The following is an 18,690-nucleotide window of genomic DNA, read 5'->3' as shown; positions in this document are numbered from 1 at the left end:
CCTGAACCCCCGTTGGTATATCGATGCAGGAGGGATAGCAGGATCTCAGAGTTTAAGGTTGTGGTTAGATTTATCTTAATTACTTTCTTGTAGTTGCGGATGCTTGCAAGGGGTATAATCACAAGTATGTATTAGTCCTAGGAAGGGCGGTACATTAGCATAGGTTCACCCACACAACACTTATCAAAACAATGAAGATTAATTAGCCGTATGTAGCGAAAGCACTAGACTAAAATCCCGTGTGTCTTCGAGAACGTTTGGTCATTATAAGTAAACAAACCGGCTTGTCCTTTGTGCTAAAAAGGATTGGGCCACTCGCTGCAATTATTACTCTCGCACTTTACTTACTCGTACTTTATTCATCTGCTACATCAAAACCCCCTGAATACTTGTCTGTGAGCATTTACAGTGAATCCTTCATCGAAAATGCTTGTCAACACCTTCTGCTCCTCGTTGGGATCGACATTCTTACTTATCGAAAATACTACGATACACCCCCTATACTTGTGGGTCATCAAGGTTCCACGTTGACGTCGGAATCCCTGGTGTTGCGCCGCACTACACTCCTTCACCAACAATCTTCACGTGGCCTTCATCTCCTACTGGTTCGATAACCTTGGTTTTTTACTGAGGGAAAACTTGCTGCTGTACGTATCACACCTTACTCTTGGGGTTCCCAACGGACATGTGCTTCACGCGTTATCTGTCACTACATCCACCAACTCCTAGTGCCGCATGCAAGAAGAAGCTCTCGGTGTGGAAGAAACTGTCCTAAATACTCGTGGTATGGAAATCAAGGAAACTTGGAAAGATAAGCTCAAGGGAAACTCTTTTTCAAAGGTATTAAATCAAAGAGAAAAACTACAAGCTTCATCATGAGAACAAACTCATTCGATGCCAAAAAATGAGATGCTGAGGAAGATGGGCTTGACCGTGGCTAGTGGCTCTCAGGGTAATCTCATCGCTTCAGCGGAGTGGAAGGGCAATTACTCTGATTGGGATGATGATGCATCTTTGATGGAGCCTTAAAACACCAGGAAAAGTCTCTTGAAACGTTGGGACTCCAAATGCAGAGTATGTAGTCGAGGAATCAATTTTCCCCACAAGGGTAACTCGAGGGTTATATCAAACTCTCGGGGACTGCGCCAAGAGGTATTTCTCCCTCTCTTCTTCTAGCAATCCTGCAAAGTAAAATAAAGCCTTGTGTCCCCAACTCCACCATGTGGTTGTCAAGCACAAGGCTTCGCGTAAGTAAATAAAACACAAGTAGTAATAGAACAAGTAAAACTAGATAAAATAAAGTAACTAAGTAAAATAGTAAAATGTTGGTTGTTTTTGGGGTTTTGGATGCAAACAGGAAAAGTAATTATTTTTGTATTTTCGGATTAAACTAATGCAACAAATAGAAAGGAAGATAAAAACAATATAAAGGTTTTTCTTATGATAAAAAGTGGACCGGGGTTCATGGGTTCACTTGACTATTCTGTCTTTTAAGTTGTAGTGGACAGTAACAATTCATCAATGGGATATGAAGATGCAAAATAATAACATGTGAAAGATACACATTCATATAGGCATCACGTCCTAACATAGAAATGATGCAACACGTCTCTATTATACTCCACAAGAAAGGGAAAATTCATGCAAACTTGTATTAAGAATTAACAGAGCATAGCCATACGTACTTTCACATGATGTTTGAATATCAAATATGCTATCTTGAGCTAACAAGATCATCACTTTTGTCACGTGACGAACATAACACATGCATTCACTTAATCCCTAGTGAGGTAGCAAAAGAAAATACAAAACCATAATAGATCATGAATTTGTTGTCACTATTCAATCACTAAAACCATGCAACTCCATCTAATACACACATCACCCCACACACGCTCTTGCATAAAATTTGGATCAGAACCAATATTTAAGAACGGAGTACATAATATGCATCTATCAATACATCTTGCACATAATATGATCAGATCTCATAACACAATATCATTGAATATGGATCCACCACATAGGTATTACAAATATAGCCATAATCATGTAGGGCAACTCATATGGCACTAAGAACTATGAAGATCATGAGAGAAATGGATCAAGATACTACCACAAAACCGTAGTCCAGAGGTGTACGTACTACTCCCTCTTGATCATGGTGATGATGATGAAGACGTTGGAGAAGGTGGAAATCCCTTCGGTGGTGATCCCGACGTAGTTTCCCCTTTCAATCTTCGCTGTTGCAGCCTCTGTTTTTGTGTTTATGTCTTCTGTATTGCTCTCCTCCCGATAACTCTTCGGGTCATATGTATATAGTGATTTTTAGGTCAAAATACGTCGGTGGCCGAAAATATCACGCGATTTTGACGATCGATGGCCGAAAGAGGGCAGGTGGCGTGCCCTACATGTTTGGCCATGCCACCTGGAATCTTTTTGTCCTCAGGCCCTTCCAGGTGTGCTTCCAGGTCCCAGGGTGCCTTTCCCGATGAAATACACAAAATAGGGAATCATGTTCTACAGATTTATAAATCAAATAAAGGGGATCATTGGTAAATCCCCATAAATCAATGTAAAACATGATTTTATTATCATATATGTTGCAAATATTATGTGGTAATTCAGTATGATGAAGGACAAAGTTCATGTATGCATTTTACATGCATCAATATTCTTCAAGGAAAGCTCTATCCCCTCAAGGCGACGAAGCTTAATACTAGGATGAGTATGGAGAAGACGAGTATGCCTGGTGATCTCCATGGGCATGTAGCATCACTATGTTCCTTTTTGGTGTCTTGATGCCAAAGGGGAGATAAGTCTATTAGGTTTTCACTGAGGATTTGCTTTACCCATGGGGGTTGCATCTCTTTGCCTCTTCCATTTGCTTCATTTTATCATTTGGCGTAGCATAGTTATAATGTTTTACACTTTACATAATGCTCGGTGTATCTATCTAGTGCAATGGTTATGCTTGTTGACATTGAGCTCATTGCACTAGTTGTTCGTTTATAAAACCTAGGGGAGTGTTGATCCTAGTGGTGTGAATTTTGTATTCAAAAGCAATTTACTTTAGTAGTGGACACATCTAGGGGGAGCCTGTATATATTATATTAACACTTGATTCTATAGTATACATTCTATATTATGTTGCAAATCCATGTGTTGTCATCAAACACAAAAAGGCGGGGGGTTGAAAGCGAATTTTCCCCCTAAATTGGTTTTCATGTTTGTTAACAGCACATGGATACTAAACATTTGCTTGAGCTTGTATAGTTAAATATAAATGAGCAAATGTTGTGTGGAGTATCCCCGGTTTCATGAAGCTTTGTGAAGGGACGCTTGGCGTTTACTTTTCGGTTTTAAGCTAGGCTTCCCGTACTATCCAGAGGGAATAATAATAGGTTGGCGTGGTGGTTTGCGGTCGGTTTAAACATCCTACAAACCACCCCCAAGCATATTCAAAAAAATCCCAGGTCGTGGTCTTTTCCTTGGGCTTGCGGAGCTTATAGTGGGCATGTTGCCATGTTGCCGCCAGAGTGGTCTAGCCAGCCTAGATTGGTCCGACCAAGAAGGACGAACACAACTAGATTGGTCCTGCCTCGGTCCAAGACAAGTTCCAGGTGCTCAGTACTATGCCAGCTCATTGCCGGTATTGTTCCATCCACTGGGGATTAGTCCGGCCGGTCGGAGTGGTTTGGCCCGGCCGGCTATTCCAGTGAGCGGAAAAATCTGTCTTCTTTTCCCCAACAACTAGAATCCATCTCCACCTATAAAAGAAGGTACTCTTTATCCTTGCAATCTTGCCTACCTACCTACCTCTCTCCACCATTACTACACCTCGTAAATCATCTAGACCTCCTTCTCTAGCCACCCAAACACCTTGTTTCTTTGAGGAGTGAAGGATAAGTTCTAGGTCTACAATCCTACCAACCCGATTTGTTACAACTGCTCCTTGTGAATCTTGTTACTCTTGGGTTCTTTGGAACCCTTAATGGAAGAGGTTGCCCTGAAGCTAGTTCTTTGTGTAAAGCTTCGTGGCCATCACTTGGGAGCCACCAACTAAGATATGGATGCAAGCCCAAGATTTGCGCAAAGTTTCTGGTTGCCACCTTGAATGCTACCGCTGAGTGGAGAGTGATATAAACCTTCGCGGTTTGCTCACCGGATAATAGGGTGATGCCTTTGTGGCGTTGGTTGGCCTTCGTGGTGCCACGCCCCTCCAAGTAGACATACTTCCCTTCAAAAGGAAGGAACTAGGGGAATTAACTTTGTGTCTCTATGTATTTCGCTCTCGGTTACTTGTATCATTTACCATTCCTTTATTATTTCTAGCGTGTATCTTGTTAGTTGCTTGTATCTTGTCATATAGGTAGATTCACATAGTTACATGTCTAGAGAGTATACCTATTGTGGGAAGTGTAATTTAAAAAAGAATTACATTTTGATTAGCACGTATTCAAATTCCCCCTCTAGGTGCACATACGATCCTTTCAGCATGGAGTGCTTCAGAGCGACCGGGTTAGTGGTTTATTGGGGGCCAGGAGAATTCTGTTTCGACTCGTTTGACACTAATGCAGAGACCCCTGCTGGTGCCGCCGGTCCTTCCTGAAGGGCGTCAGGTGCACCCCTTCCCCACTCCCCCTCAAAGTACCGGGGAAAACCCTAGGATCGGTCCGGGCAACAGCCTTGTTGTTATTGCAGCCCTTCATGAATCAGCGGTTCCAAGTACTATGGTGGTGGGGCGACGAATGGCGCATCGGTTGCGGACCATCTTTGCCTTGTCAATCTGCCGTTGTTGGCACTGTTTTCTTTTTAAAAAATTGTTGGGTTGTTCTTTGTGCTAAGGCTCTACCAGTTGTCGTGTGGTTTCTATATTAGTATAGCGGAATGAAAACCTGTTTCGAGGAGTGACTCTTCATATGGTTTTTAAAAAATATGTGGCTTCCAAAACTATTCATATCTCTAAACAAGCTTCATATTTTCTCGAAGAATATTCCCGCACTTCCCGCACATATTCGTGGTACAAAGAGTGATCATTTTCGCTTAAATAAAAGCAAAAAATAAAGAAAATGGAAAATGAAAATGGAACGAGAAAAAAAAAAGGCTGGGCTGGGCTGCACCGCGCGAGATGGCCGCGTGGCCTTGGAAGTGAGACGAGTGGCGCGCGGCGCGGTGGGTGGGCGGTTGGGATGCGCCAAGAAGCTCCGCCCGGCGAGGTCTGACCCTGCGCTCCCAAACAGGAGATGATATCCCATCCAGCTGGCCGGCGGTGCCGGTGCCATCCATCAGCCGGTGATGCCACTGTGTTTGTCACCTTCCACTGGCACACGGATTGTAGCGCACCCCGCCCATGGTCTGACCTTCCTTCGCTCGCAGCCCATCCTTCCCACTCCCACGTCACCAATCTATCTTTCTGTCATTTACGCACCAAAAAAAACTAATGCCATTTAGGCCAAGCAAAACAATATCTTCTGTTCATTAACGCCGAAGCAGTTGAGAGGAGATATGGTGCTATCCTCTCCCAACATTACCTCCACCATTACCACTCGATCTCTTTTAAATGTTGCGCTCCAAGAAGTTGCATTGCATACTGCCCAGTAATGCTACATCTATAGAAATTAATGTACTCCTATTATGAAAATCATGGCCCCGAGCAAACTGGAAATCCTCTAGGTGTTACCTTCACCATCACCACACTCTCTTTTACGCTGCATACTGTCAGCTAAATAAATAACTGCACGATGCACTCAATAAAAATTATTTAATGCATGTAAATCACGGCTCCCAACAACTAGGAAAATCCTCTACTTGAGTACACTATTAACCCTAGCAATCGGACCAGCTGGCCGTGGAAAAATCATTAACCTCGCTCCCAATGCTCGGGAAGGACTACCTTTATTTTCATAAATACGGCTTATAAATTTAGTCCAAATTCAAATCTTACCGACTTCTGCCAAATATAAAGAAGAAAGTGGGGACATCTACAAAATATATTTTACGGCGAATCTACTAAATATTGATTTCGTATCATACATGCTAGTAATATTTTTTTTCTATAACATTGATCAAACTTAGATGATGTTAACTTTCGACTAATTTTTTTACGCCTTATTCATTGGAGCGGATGAATTATCCGTGTTTTCCTTTTTTTTACATCATATTTGAAACTTCAGCATCGCTTAAAAAAACACTCCTAATTTAAAGATTCAATTGTTCTACACAAGAATATAAATATTTTTTTAGCAGGGGTACGAAGATGGCTGCTTCTAATTGCGTTGAATGATTTAGATATTTATTTATGTCGCTGGATTTTTCCATGGGAAAGAATGTTTATTGCGGTTTCTCTTTGTTCATATAGAATAAATACTATAGCATTAACTATCCTGAATACTAGATTGCAACATTATGTTTTGGAGAAACAAACTGGAGAAGTTTGCGTGCGTTTATACGTGCATGTGGACCATATCTAATAGATCGCCATCGAACCGAGATGAAGCTAACAATTCCTTCAAGGAAAAATGAAGCTAATAATTATCACACTATTTGCTATGGTCACTCAACTATCCCCCCCCCCCCCCCACCCCACCCCACCCCCTATTCGCTGCATGCATGGATATCATTTTGTCTTGCTAAATATTTCCAACTTTTTACATCAATAAAAGGTAAGTCATTTCTCAATAATCAAAACAAATATGTTATTGTCATTCGGTCTTTTGCTTTCTGAACATTAACATATATTGCTTCTTTCACGTTATGTACTTGGCATTCACCTAAGATGAAGTAATGGCCCTAAGTTTGTTCTGATATATTTTCTCAACAGTAACAAAATCACATTCACAAAAACATAATTTGAATATAACCGCACCGTATTTCAACTTCACATCGCATAATCAAATAATTTTTAACATAAGAAATATATTCTTTACTTAACGGGGCCATATAAGGATTTAAGCACTCAACGAAACTATTGCGAGAAAGATATGCCATTTATACTACTGTACTGCCGGCTGATTAAATAACCGTATGATAAGTCTCCGATACGCTCTACAGAAACTAATGTACTCTATGGACCATTACCACACCCTCTTTTATGCAGCGCTCCGAGCAGCTTGGAAATCCCTTACCTTCACCATTACCCACACTCTTTTATGCTGCTCCAGGGGTTGCATCCGGTCAGCTAAATAAATAACTGTCCGATACACTCTACGTATAAATCACGGCTCCCAACAACTAGGAAATCCACCAAGCGAAAAACGAAATCTTTCTGTCATTAACGCCCAAGCACTTGAGAGGAAATATGGTGCTACCGCCTCCCAATATTACCTTCACGATTACCACTCTCTCTTTCATTCTGCGCTACTGTCAGCTAAATAAATAACTGTGTATGTTATGTCTTGGATACACTCTACACAAATTAATGGACGAACATCACGGCTCCCAACAACTTGGAAATTGGCTACTCATTATTTCGAGTAGGAGCGCATCGGAAATAAATTCAGAGCATATAGTAGTACTCCAAGACATCATTAACCTTGCTCCCAACGTCCGGGAAGGATTATACTACATTCATTCTGAATAATAAGACTTACTATAAATTTAGTGAAAAATCAAAGTTTACTAAGGTTAACGAAATATAAAGAAGAAAACATAAATATCTACAGGATGAAACAAGCATATTATAAAATATATTTTACAGTCTACTAATATTGATTTGGTATCGTAAGTTCTATTTTTTTATCTATACCATTGGTCAAGTTTAGAGGATGTTGACTTTTGACTAATTTATACACCTTATTAGTTCGTTGGACCAGAGGAATTACCTCTATATTCATTCTTTTGCTGGACATCATAATTTAAACTCCAACATCGCTTAAAAAATACTCCTGATTTAATTGTTCTTTACAAGAATAAAAATATAATCTTTTTTTCGACAGGCATAAAAGATGACTGCTTTTCATATTGTTGAATGATTTAGATGTTTATTTATGTCGTGCGATTTTCTACGGGAAAGAATGGTCATTGCAGTCTCTCTCTCTCTCTTCATATAGAAGACTATAACGCTAACTATCTTAAATAGATTGCAGAATTGTGTTTTGGAGAAATGAACGGGAGAAGTTGCCATCCGTTATATGTGCATGTAGGTCCTTGTTTAATAAAACGGATGTTAGCCCTATTACCATCCAGTTCAATGAGACTACTCATAGTGGGAGTAACATTTTTTTCGAAAATGGGCACTTTATTACCTTAAGCAATAGACTCGGCTTCTGATAGTGGGAGTAACATAGATAGTAACATTACACATTTCAAGATATTCTGGTAACATAACATAATAATAAATAAAGAAAGACAAGTCGGTAACTAGCTAGGTTACCATAGCATCACACTTCCCAAGATAAAATAAGTCTACAACCTAATAAATATGACCTTGCATGGTACCACACATATGTTACTACCCACAATAGAGGTAATAACGCAGTATTACTACTCTATATTACTCTTCACTATGACTAGTTTGAAGCTAACAATTCCTTCAGGGAAAAGGAAGTTAAGAAGCACCGTACCATTTGTTACGGTCAGTCAGCTTTTCACCCCCAATTCGTTGCATGCATTGATGCATGCCATACTTTTTTTTGTTATGTCCAACTTTGTACATCAACTAAAAGGTGAGTCCTCTTTCAATAATGAAAACAAATATGTTGGTGTTATGTGGGTTTTCTTTTTGTTGTCGAAACATTTGCCGATATTGCTTCCTTTCAAGATATATATTTTCCATTCACCTAAGATAAAGTAATGACCCTAATTTGTTTCGCTATATTTTCTCAATAGTAACAAAATCACATTCACACAAAAATAATTTGAATATAACCACACAATACTTCAACTTCACATCGCATAACTGAATATTTTTCAACATAAGAAGTATATTCTTTACTTAGCGGGGCAATATAGGGATTTTACCATTCAACGAAACTATTGCGAGAAGATATGCCATTTATAGAGAAAGATATAGAATCTAGAAGGACGGTTTGCGCTAAATAAGAGCATTACTTAATGTGCAGTCCGCATTTCATTAGCATCGTCGCAACCGGATAAATGATTTTTAAATAATCATATAGCACGCTGATTTCGAATGCGACACGATACATATGTCGAGTAGTATAGTGCGGTCATTTACGCCTCATCATCTGCCGCCCACGGTGCCTCGTGTCGACTGAACTGGTGACCTGTCACCCGCCCATTTTTGTCGCTCGCTACATCGGCAGAGTTGAAACTGCACCTCGGTGCCTCGAAACATATGTATTGTCCGTCATCATATCTTCAAGATATCAAAACGGTTGTACATCGAATAAATAGAGGCATATCTCCCACCGAAAAATTATTGTTATGATTGTCCGCCAGCGCCCTCCGAGCTCTATATAAACCGGAAGCGAGACCATTTCAATCCATCCCAAACTCCTCCACAACGCTCTCCGAGTTCTATATAACCCGGAAGCGAGAGCATTACAATCCACCCAAACTCCTCCACAACGCCCTCCGAGTTCTATATACTCCGGAAGCAAGAGCATTGCAATCCACCCAAACTCCTCCACAACTCTACCAGTGTGCCATGGCTTCCCAAGTCCCAAGTATGAAGAAGCATTGCTTTTGCTAGCAAGAACACTTGAGGTAAGTTTCTGTCAAAAGAAGAAGAAAAAAACACTTGAGGTAAGTTATAGGGTAGCCGGAGCAAAAAAGCCGCCATATTCACTAGTCTAAGGATGGCCTACCGTTGATTGCATCACTCAACTCCAACTATAGTCAATTCCCATAAACAAACTACCGTTCCCCTACCCCTCGCTTTCCCAAAAGGTCAACTCATCCACCCCCTATTCCGCCGCCAAAATCCCAAACCCAAGGAAACAAAATGGGCAATGGTATCACCAAGAACCCATGCTTCTCTGGGGATCCATACGCCACTGCCGTCCCTTCGGACCCGCTCCCCGAGGATAGCCATGGCCACTCCTTCATGTACGTTCCTACAAGTGCCGCCTTCGCAACTTCGGCGTCGTCTGAGACGTCCTTCTTCTCGCTGTCCGGCGCGGCCATCAGTGCCAACCAGGTGACAGCTGCGTCGATGCCGTCGTTCAGCCTTCTCAACCAGATGACGTGGCCACAGTCGTCTGCGTGCACCTTCGAGAGCTCGCGCTCCTTCGCCTCCGTGCCGCTCCAGGCCGTGCCGAACAGGATGGCTATGTCCGGACCACTCCAATCCATGTCCAGCCGCTTCTCCGAGACGTCCGGCACGGCATCCATGATCTCCAAGTCCGGCACGCTGGACCGCTCCTTCTCGTCGTCGTCCTCCTTCGTGAGGCCCCAGGCCAGTATTTCCCATCTCATCGCTGAACGTCGTCTGGCGCGCTCTCAAAGCCACAATGAGCGATCGCTCGTCGAATTCTTGGCCAGAGCCGCCTCGAAGCTCCGGTTCCGGGGGTCCTCGCGCCTAGGCCTCCTGTCAGAGGGACCTGCTGACGCGGCAAAGACGGAGTCCTCCAGCGACGGGGACCCCAGCTCGCCGCCGAAGAACAATGTGCAGTGGGCGCAGGGCATGGCCGGCGAGGACCGGTTCCACGTGGCGGTGTCCGAGGAGCACGGGTGGGTGTTCGTCGGGATTTACGACGGCTTCAACGGCCCAGACGCGACCGACTACCTCTTCGCGAACCTGTACGTCGCCGTGCACCGCGAGCTCAAGGGCGTCCTCTGGGACGACAACGAGGGCGGCGAGCCGGTGGCCAATGCCGATCACCCAGATGGAGGCAACGACAGCCCAGAATTTTACCGTAAGCCGACGAAGAGGGGACGAACGGAACAGCTGGAGATGGTCGATGGTGCCACAACCGGGGGTGGCACAACGAAAACAATTCAACGCGAAGTCCTCAAGGCGTTGGCCCGGGCGCTGAGGAAGACGGAGGAGGCCTTCTTCGAGGCAGCGGAGCAAAACGCGGAGGAGAGCCCGGAGCTCGGGCTGATGGGGTCGTGCGTGCTGGTGATGGTGATGAAGGACAAGGACGTGTACGTGATGAACGTTGGGGACAGTCGTGTGGTGCTGGCGCGGAGGCGGGAGGCCGACATCAGGAACATCATCGGCAAGGCGAGGCAAGAATTGGACGGCCTGCAGACCGTGCAGCTCACCGCCGAGCACAGCACCGCTGTTGAGGAGGTACGCACCATATTCGATCGTTTCTTCAGTATCATGTACTGTTTCGATCATCGAGTTGTGGTTGACGGAATCGATCTGGGTTCTCGGTGATGCAGGAGGTGATGAGGATCAGAGGCCAGCATCTGAATGATCGCAACGCCATCATCAACGGCAGGGTGAAGGGGCAGCTCAACGTCACCAGAGCATTTGGGGCGGGCTACCTGAAGCAGGTACACACCAATCAAACAGTGTCTCTGTTTCTTCTTCAATTTGCATGTTAGACTGCTAGGATTTGCTTTATGAAATTGCTATCGGCCTAGCACTGTGGGGCTAGACGTGGGCATTTCCAATTAATTCCATGAAACAATTTGTTCATCACATCTGCAGACCCTTTAAAGTCATAACTTGATTAGTGACTATCCTACAGTAGCTCAATAGCGTTGTTCATGCCTTCTCTGTTGACGAAGGGCCTAAAAATTGTGATATGGACATGTAATTCATGCATCCCATCATGCAAACGTGCAATGTCAACTGACCAGTTTGGTGCGTGTTCCTGTTGCATTTTTGCAGCATAGGGAAATAGTTAACATATAGCCAAGTCATCGAAGTTTCCTTGAATTGTCAATCTGCATATCTGACAATTTCATATATTTTTTTGACTTCGCAGCCAAAGTGGAACAATAGGCTGCTAGCAGCGTTCAAGGTTAATTACATCGGCATGGACCCCTACCTCAACTGCATCCCGTCACTGTGCCACCACCGGATCGGTCCGGAAGACAAGTTTCTGGTGCTGTCGTCGGACGGGCTCTATCAGTATTTCACCAACAAGGAGGTGGTTGATCAGGTGCAGATGTTCACAGCGGCAAATCCCGAAGGCGATCCCGCACAGCATCTCGTCCGAGAACTTCTGCTCCGGGCTGCAAGGAAGGCTGGTGAGCAACCAACTCTATCTCATCTGGCAGTGGCAGCACAAATCATGTATCCACAAACCAGCTTACTGACATTGTTCATATGCCGATTGATTTTCAGGTATGGAGTGCCATCAACTGCTCGAGGTGCCGCACGGCGACAGGAGGAACTACCATGACGACGTGTCGATCATCGTGATATCGTTCGAGGGGAGGCTCTGGAGGTCGACCTTCTAGGTGGTGGCGTTGGTGGTACATATATAGTATGTCCTCAAGTTGAATAAGTTTCAGCTCAAAGAAACAAGTTGAATAAGTTTCAGATGCAGGTTGTCTAGTGAGTAGTTCAAGGAGTTCCAGAGTTCTCTTGAGAAATCATGTTCCTTCTTTGCCGAAAGCCCGAAACTGTTGTGTTTAGTTCGGCAGGAAGGACTCTAGTAGTAGTAGTAGTAACCTTATTGTAATTAGGTTTCCCCGGCAATGGTGCTGATAGAAAGAACAATGGGAAATGGTATATGCCGAATGAGAACTGCTCTGTTTGGTTCATTTGCCAATGCATGCATAACTAGCAACAAGATCGGGGTTCATCTTTTTTTGAAAAAAATGCAAAATACAACCACAATTGAGATTAGGGTTTAAAAAGACGAACAATGCGGCAAATTTTATATAAAAAAACTACCGTTGCGTAATACCGTAAACCTAACAGGCCAGTTCAGGTGCCCTAAGCGAGTTTTTGACCGGTAGATCCCAACGTGTAGGCCTACGTGGCACGTCTATTTTGCAGGAAAAAAATCCCTTCATACATTGTAAATTCTTATTGCGTGGGCTTCTTGCTTCTTCCTTTCCCCTACTATTTCTGGTGCCCAAAGTGTGTTTTTCCCCTGTGGACCCCAACGTGTAGGCCTACGTGGCACGTTTATTTTGCAGAAAACAAAATCCATTCACACAGTCTATCCGTCAAAAGCGCTCACTAGGAGTCTCGAATTGGTCCTTCCTGAACGTGTCGGTGACCCTTGGCTTCAACGTCGTGAGGCTCCAACTCAAGGAAGGGGAAGCACAACATCGCACATGTGCACAATGACCGTGTGCCATCAAACTCTGTGTCATGTCTAGAGCGAAGTCGGCTTCAAGCATGGCAGCCCCCCCCCCCCCCCCCCGGCCCCAAAGTGGCTCTTTCATTAGTGGCACTAGCGAGAACAGACACTCGATGATGCTTCACTTGACAAGCTTTCCTAGGGCAGTGGCGCCAGGGAGCTACCATCGGCATGCGACGAATCATCGCCCCTTCGCCTTGGCCTCAATCCACCCGACTGTGATGTGCTGGGGAAAAGTCATCGAATGAAACCATTCATCAGAGATGCTCTGTCATCGTCAACCAACAGAGATGCTTCGTCAATGTCGACCGTGTTGTATTCTCCATGCTCCCATCAGAATTTCTCATCGGGTTCTCATTACGACTGTGGCCAAAGCAGGGTGACATGACGAGCTAGGCTCAAAGGCACACTGCATTGAGGGGCAGCTCTGGAAGCTTCAAGAGGTTCGCAATATGTTGAGGAAGAAAACGAGGAGGTATGGTACAAGGCGGTGCAGGAGATCGACGTCGCCCTAGTACCAGAGAAGATGAAGATGAACTAAACAAACCGGGGCAGCTCCGCACGACCTTCAACTAATGTGGAGCTAACGGGTTGTTGGGACTTGGGAGCTCAGCGAGGTCCGCGGAGACCGGGAGGATAGAGATGCTGACGACAACATTCGCCGCGCTCCGTGGAAGAGGAGAGTTGTAAATTGAGGGAGAAGGGCAGAATGATGAGGTGGTTCCAACCAGCGGCGGATCCACCCTAAGCTAGGGGCGCACATGACCCCGGTGTTAGAAAACAAATTCTTGGTAGAATATTTTTTCACCATATATGCACCCTTTAAAATTATCTTCTCTCTGTCAAGGCACCCTGCGTGCACCCTGGTTTCAGATACTCTAGCTTCTTCGCTGGTTCCAACGTGTTGTGCCGACGTGAGCCTGACTCTAGTTAGGCGTGAGGCTCACTGAGGATTTAGAGCATCTCCACCGGCAGCCCCCAAATAGTCGCCGGCAGGGGCGTCGGCAGTGCATTCTCCATTTGGGGACATTGTTCCCACGCCGGCGCCTCCCAAACGGCGGCCCCCAATTTTTTTCTTTTTACAATATTTTGAAACAACATATCAATCATATTTTATTCATACAATCACACAAGTAGAATTAAATTATTCATACAATCAATCAAACAAATAGTAATTAAATTATTCATACAATCAATCAAACAAATAGTACTTAAATTATTCATACAACCTAACAAACAAACAATACTTAAATTATGCATACATGCAAACAAATAGAAATAAAATCATGCATTGTTGGCGGCTCCTCTTCTCGCCCACAAATGCGCAACTAGATCCTCCTTCAGCTGTGCATGGGCACCTGCATCTCGAATTTCATTGTGCATATGAAAAAAGCAGCAAATTCTTGGGGTACATGTTGTACCTCAGCTAGTGGCCCTTGATAATCAAATGGATGATTATCCTGCACAGGTGCGTTGCGCTCGCTCTCAATGATCATGTTGTGGATGATCACACAGGCGTTCATCACCTCCCACATCTGAGCCTCAGACAAAGTGAGAGCAGGTACCTGCCAATGGCGAAACGGTGCTGAAGCACCCCAAAAGCACGCTCAACATCCTTGTGTGTTGCTTCCTGGTATGTTGCAAAATAGGCTTCCATCTCGTTTGATGGAGAGGGAATTGTCTTCACAAATGTAGCATATGTTGGGTAGATATCATCAGCTAGATAGTACCCCTTGTTGTATGCGTGGCCGTTTACCTCAAAGTTCACGGCAGGAGCTTATCCCTCAGCTAGCCTGGCAAACACCGGAGAGCGCTGCAACACGTTGATATCATTGTTTGTTCCTGTCATGCCAAAAAATACATGCCAAATCCAAAGCTCATGGTCTGCCACAGCCTCAAGAATGACACTGCACTCACCAGTATGCCCCTTGTAGATCCCCTGCCAAGCAAAAGGGCAATTCTTCCATCCCCAATGCATACAGTCAATGCTTCCGAGCATCCCAGGAAACCCTCTTGCTGCATTCTTTTCCAGGATCCGAGCTGTATCATCTTGTCTTGGTGCTCTCAAATAGTCTTTAGCAAATACCGCTATGACGGCTCGACAGAACATGTAGAGAGTCTCTGTACATGTCGACTCTGCCATCCGTAGGTAGTCATTGGTTCTATCTGGAGGAGCTCCGTATGCAAGACAGCGCATTGCAGCAGTGCACTTCTGAATCGAGGTGAAACCCCACAAATCTGTGCAATCTTTTTTGGCCATGAAGTACTTGTCGTACTTCCTGACGTCATGGACAATCTTCAAGAACAGCTCCTTGTTCATCCTAAACCGGCGCCGAAATTCCTTCAGCGAATGAGTCGCATCGTCGTTGAAGTAGTCGGCGTCAAGCAGCATTGCGCCGGCTTCACGATGCCGGTTGATGTTCCTCCTCTTGCCTGGCTTTGAGCCGCCGCGCCGAGGCACGACGAAGAAAGGCTGACGAACACGCATCAGGTTCATCAGAATCAGCTGCTGCTGTTGCCGCCGAACAGCCTAAGCGTTCTGCTCCTCCGTGAACAGCTGCACCATCATCTCATCGTCGCTGTCCATCGCGGCAATCAGACGAACACCTTGCGGGCGGGGCGGTACCATCGCGGTGGCGGCGAGCTCTGTTCCGGGCGAAACAGCGGCCGCCGGTCGAGGGGGTGGCGGCCGTGTCGATGGACGGCGGTTCCTAGACAGTTGGCGGTGTCTATTGCAAGCAGGGGGCCGCGGCAGCGACGGTGACGGTGGCGATCTAGAGGGGTGGGAGTCGGCTCGGGCGTGTGTAGGAGGTGGGAAATCGGTGTGTCTGGCTGCAGGCGGAGCTCACGCTCGTTTTCAGACATGCCCCGAGGTGCCGACGCGCCCGATTCGTGCCCTTGGCGAAGAGGCTGGCACGGGGTTGCCGGCGATTCTATTGGGCTCGAAAATTAGCCGGCACCGTTTGGAACGCACCGGTGCGAGCCCATTTTCGCTGCCGGTCCCCAAAATACTATCGGGACCGTTATGGGGGCGCCGGTGGAGATGCTCTTAAAGATATTAAAGATAGAGGGGATCTAAGTAACAATTTAGACCAGTCTAACATTTGTCTCCCTTAACCCTTACCTCCTTGCCACCTAGGCCTGCCATAGGTCCACCGGTTAGAAACTAGTTTAGCGAACAAAACACGGGCCACACACTGCTATCTGTTAGGGTGTCAGCAATAGTGGTAACCCAAACCTTAATTGTGTTGGATTTTTTTTTCAATTTGTCACATCTTTTTTTTAGAAAAGACTAGGACAAAACCCGTGCTTCGCTACGGAGCAAGTATTTGTAAAAGTGTCTATAGGTTGCACCGGGAGAAATAAATAATCAAATGAATTATATCTTGTGACTCGCTTCTCTACACATCTCTTACAGGGTACATTCACACTTGACTCCTAAATATATACTGAAATAAATAAGTATTCAATATATAACAATTTAAAAATAACTACTTTATTGCCATTATTAAGAATTATCCCATTAAACTTCAGGATCTTTACAATTATAGATTGCTCGTGTGTATCATATACCTTATAAGGCATTTTGCGGTATACCTGGAAGGCTTGATATCTCTGCCTGAATGTAAAGAAAATGCCCTACATATCTGCCAAAAATAAGATATTATTTTAATTCATCAAAGACCAAATCAACTTGATTTGGAGCTAGCTAAGGTTGCTTTAAATGAGTTGCTTTCTTATGCGAACTGAACATGCCAGTAAAGTACATGCACATAAATATTATACAACTTCACTTGGATAAGTGGCATGTGCTGGTACATGTTGTAATGCTCGATTACAACACCATGAACAGTCTCAGGCGTATACTACAAAACCAAGTTTAGATATGGCTAATCTTTCTCAGTTATAGAAGAGAAACATTGCATAGAGCTCACTGTTCTTGTAGCGCTTTCATTTTTGCCAGCAGTAGTTGTCACAAATATGTGACCAGTCTATGTTCCCTTGTCATTAATAATACTACCTCTGTCCATCACTGAATCTGCCGCTCTTGTACGTACTGAAGCCATCTTTTGCAGAAGAAACAGATGCGGAGTCAGCTGTGCATAATCTTTTGGTGTATCTGCAAACCTGCATAACTATAGGCAAAGAACACGGGAAGTACCACCATTAGAAGAACGATTGCGCTTGCATGAAACATATTCTAGTTTTGGAACCTTCTCTCTTCTGCATCTGTTAGGTAGCATCCACCAATTATGCAAGCATCAGCTATCTCAGAAGGGCAGAGATGGATCAGGGCGGAGCAGGCCGGTGAGGGACGGTTCAGGGCGGAGCTCTCCGGCGATCAGGGACGTTCTGACGGCAAGGAACGGATCGCTGAAGAGGTCCAGTGAGAGGGGCGCGGCCAGGGAGCGTGTGCCGCCCTGGATATGCGGGCGGGCCGGCAGCTCGGCAGCATCACCACACACTTTGCAGTATTTTTAGTTGTTGCACAGTCCGCCGCCGCCAATCGCCGGCTCCTCGGTGCTCCTTCCGTCCAATTCACCTCTCCCCGGCGACCCAGCTCCCCCTCTCCCTTCCTTAGGCGCGCTGGTTGTGAGGGAAGCTTCAGGTCGATTCCCTTCTGCTCGCGGAAGGAGCCCCTGTCTCGAGGTTGTGCGGGCCTTCGCAGGCGACGCTGACCCGCGGCGAGCGACGCTGCTGCGCCGGGATGTGGCCGCGGCGAGCCCCGCGCCCGTGCAGACGCTCGACAGCGCCGCGCGCGGCCTTCGCAGGCGGCGTTGACCCGCGGCGAGCGACGCTGCTGAGCCGGAATGTGGCCGCGGCGAGCCCCTCGCCCTTGCAGACGCTCTATGGCATCGCGCGCGGCCTTGGCAGGGCGAAGCCCGCGTGGGCGGCGGGCGGCGTTGACCCGCGGGGAGCGAGCTGCTGTGCCGGGATGTGGCCGCGGCGAGTTCTTCCGTATGCCCGCGCCCTTGCAGACGAAATCGGGACGCCTCGGGGACGGGATCTCGTCCGACGGCGAACTTTCATTCTCCGGCCGGATGAGGGATGAGGGATGTGGCGCCCCACTGCGGAACAAGCGAGATCCGAGCGGGCGAGGCGGCTCCTGTGCAAGGAATCGCGGGATGAGGGCTCCTGTGCCTGAATCACGGGATTGGGTTTGGGCCATGGAAGAAAAAAAGAGATACACGCGAACCGGTATAATGACAATTAGCAGTAGTATGTAATTTGGTGGGAGGGTAAAACGGTCAAACGAAAAGTTGGACGAAAATTTTGGCAGAAACCTTAGCTCCTTTATTATTACTAGTAAATTTGCCCGTGCGTTGCAACGGGTTTATTAAAATAATTTTTAATCGGTTCTATATTGATCACTTCTGCCCCAAAATGGATTGACTTGCGCGTTGATTTATGGTATATGTTTTAGGCTAATGCTCAAAACCCTAGGCGTGTTAATACTTTCCCTTTTTTCCAAACCTATAGAGTTTTCTATCTTGAAAACATGAGCACATAT

General features: G+C 45.5%; 2 protein-coding genes and 1 long non-coding RNA gene across 3 annotated transcripts; 1 reads left to right on the top strand and 2 right to left on the bottom strand.

Moving 5' to 3' along the window:
- The first annotated feature begins 9,907 nt into the window (after positions 1-9,907).
- Positions 9,908-12,630, top strand: LOC127349018 (probable protein phosphatase 2C 31). The gene is made up of 4 exons (XM_051374844.2): positions 9,908-11,200; positions 11,296-11,409; positions 11,847-12,111; positions 12,209-12,630. The coding sequence occupies exons 1-4, from the start codon at positions 9,908-9,910 to the stop codon at positions 12,322-12,324; spliced, it is 1,788 nt and encodes a 595-aa protein (XP_051230804.1). The 3' UTR covers positions 12,325-12,630.
- A 2,070-nt stretch (positions 12,631-14,700) lies between these two features.
- LOC139830200 (uncharacterized) lies at positions 14,701-15,765 on the bottom strand. Its single transcript, XM_071818208.1, has 3 exons — positions 15,742-15,765; positions 15,265-15,651; positions 14,701-14,859 (listed from the first exon to the last, which is right to left on the bottom strand). Exons 1-3 carry the CDS (start codon positions 15,763-15,765, stop codon positions 14,701-14,703), a joined length of 570 nt encoding a protein of 189 aa, XP_071674309.1.
- A 1,128-nt stretch (positions 15,766-16,893) lies between these two features.
- On the bottom strand, positions 16,894-18,461 carry LOC127296012 (uncharacterized). The gene is made up of 2 exons (XR_011743778.1): positions 17,393-18,461; positions 16,894-17,314 (listed from the first exon to the last, which is right to left on the bottom strand). It is a non-coding gene; the product is annotated as an uncharacterized lncRNA (long non-coding RNA).
- Between the last annotated feature and the right edge of the window lie 229 nt (positions 18,462-18,690).

This window comes from Lolium perenne, chromosome 4 (assembly GCF_019359855.2).
Source record: "Lolium perenne isolate Kyuss_39 chromosome 4, Kyuss_2.0, whole genome shotgun sequence".
In the NCBI taxonomy this organism is placed as follows: domain Eukaryota; kingdom Viridiplantae; phylum Streptophyta; class Magnoliopsida; order Poales; family Poaceae; genus Lolium; species Lolium perenne.
This window is presented reverse-complemented; position numbering and strand designations above follow the sequence as displayed.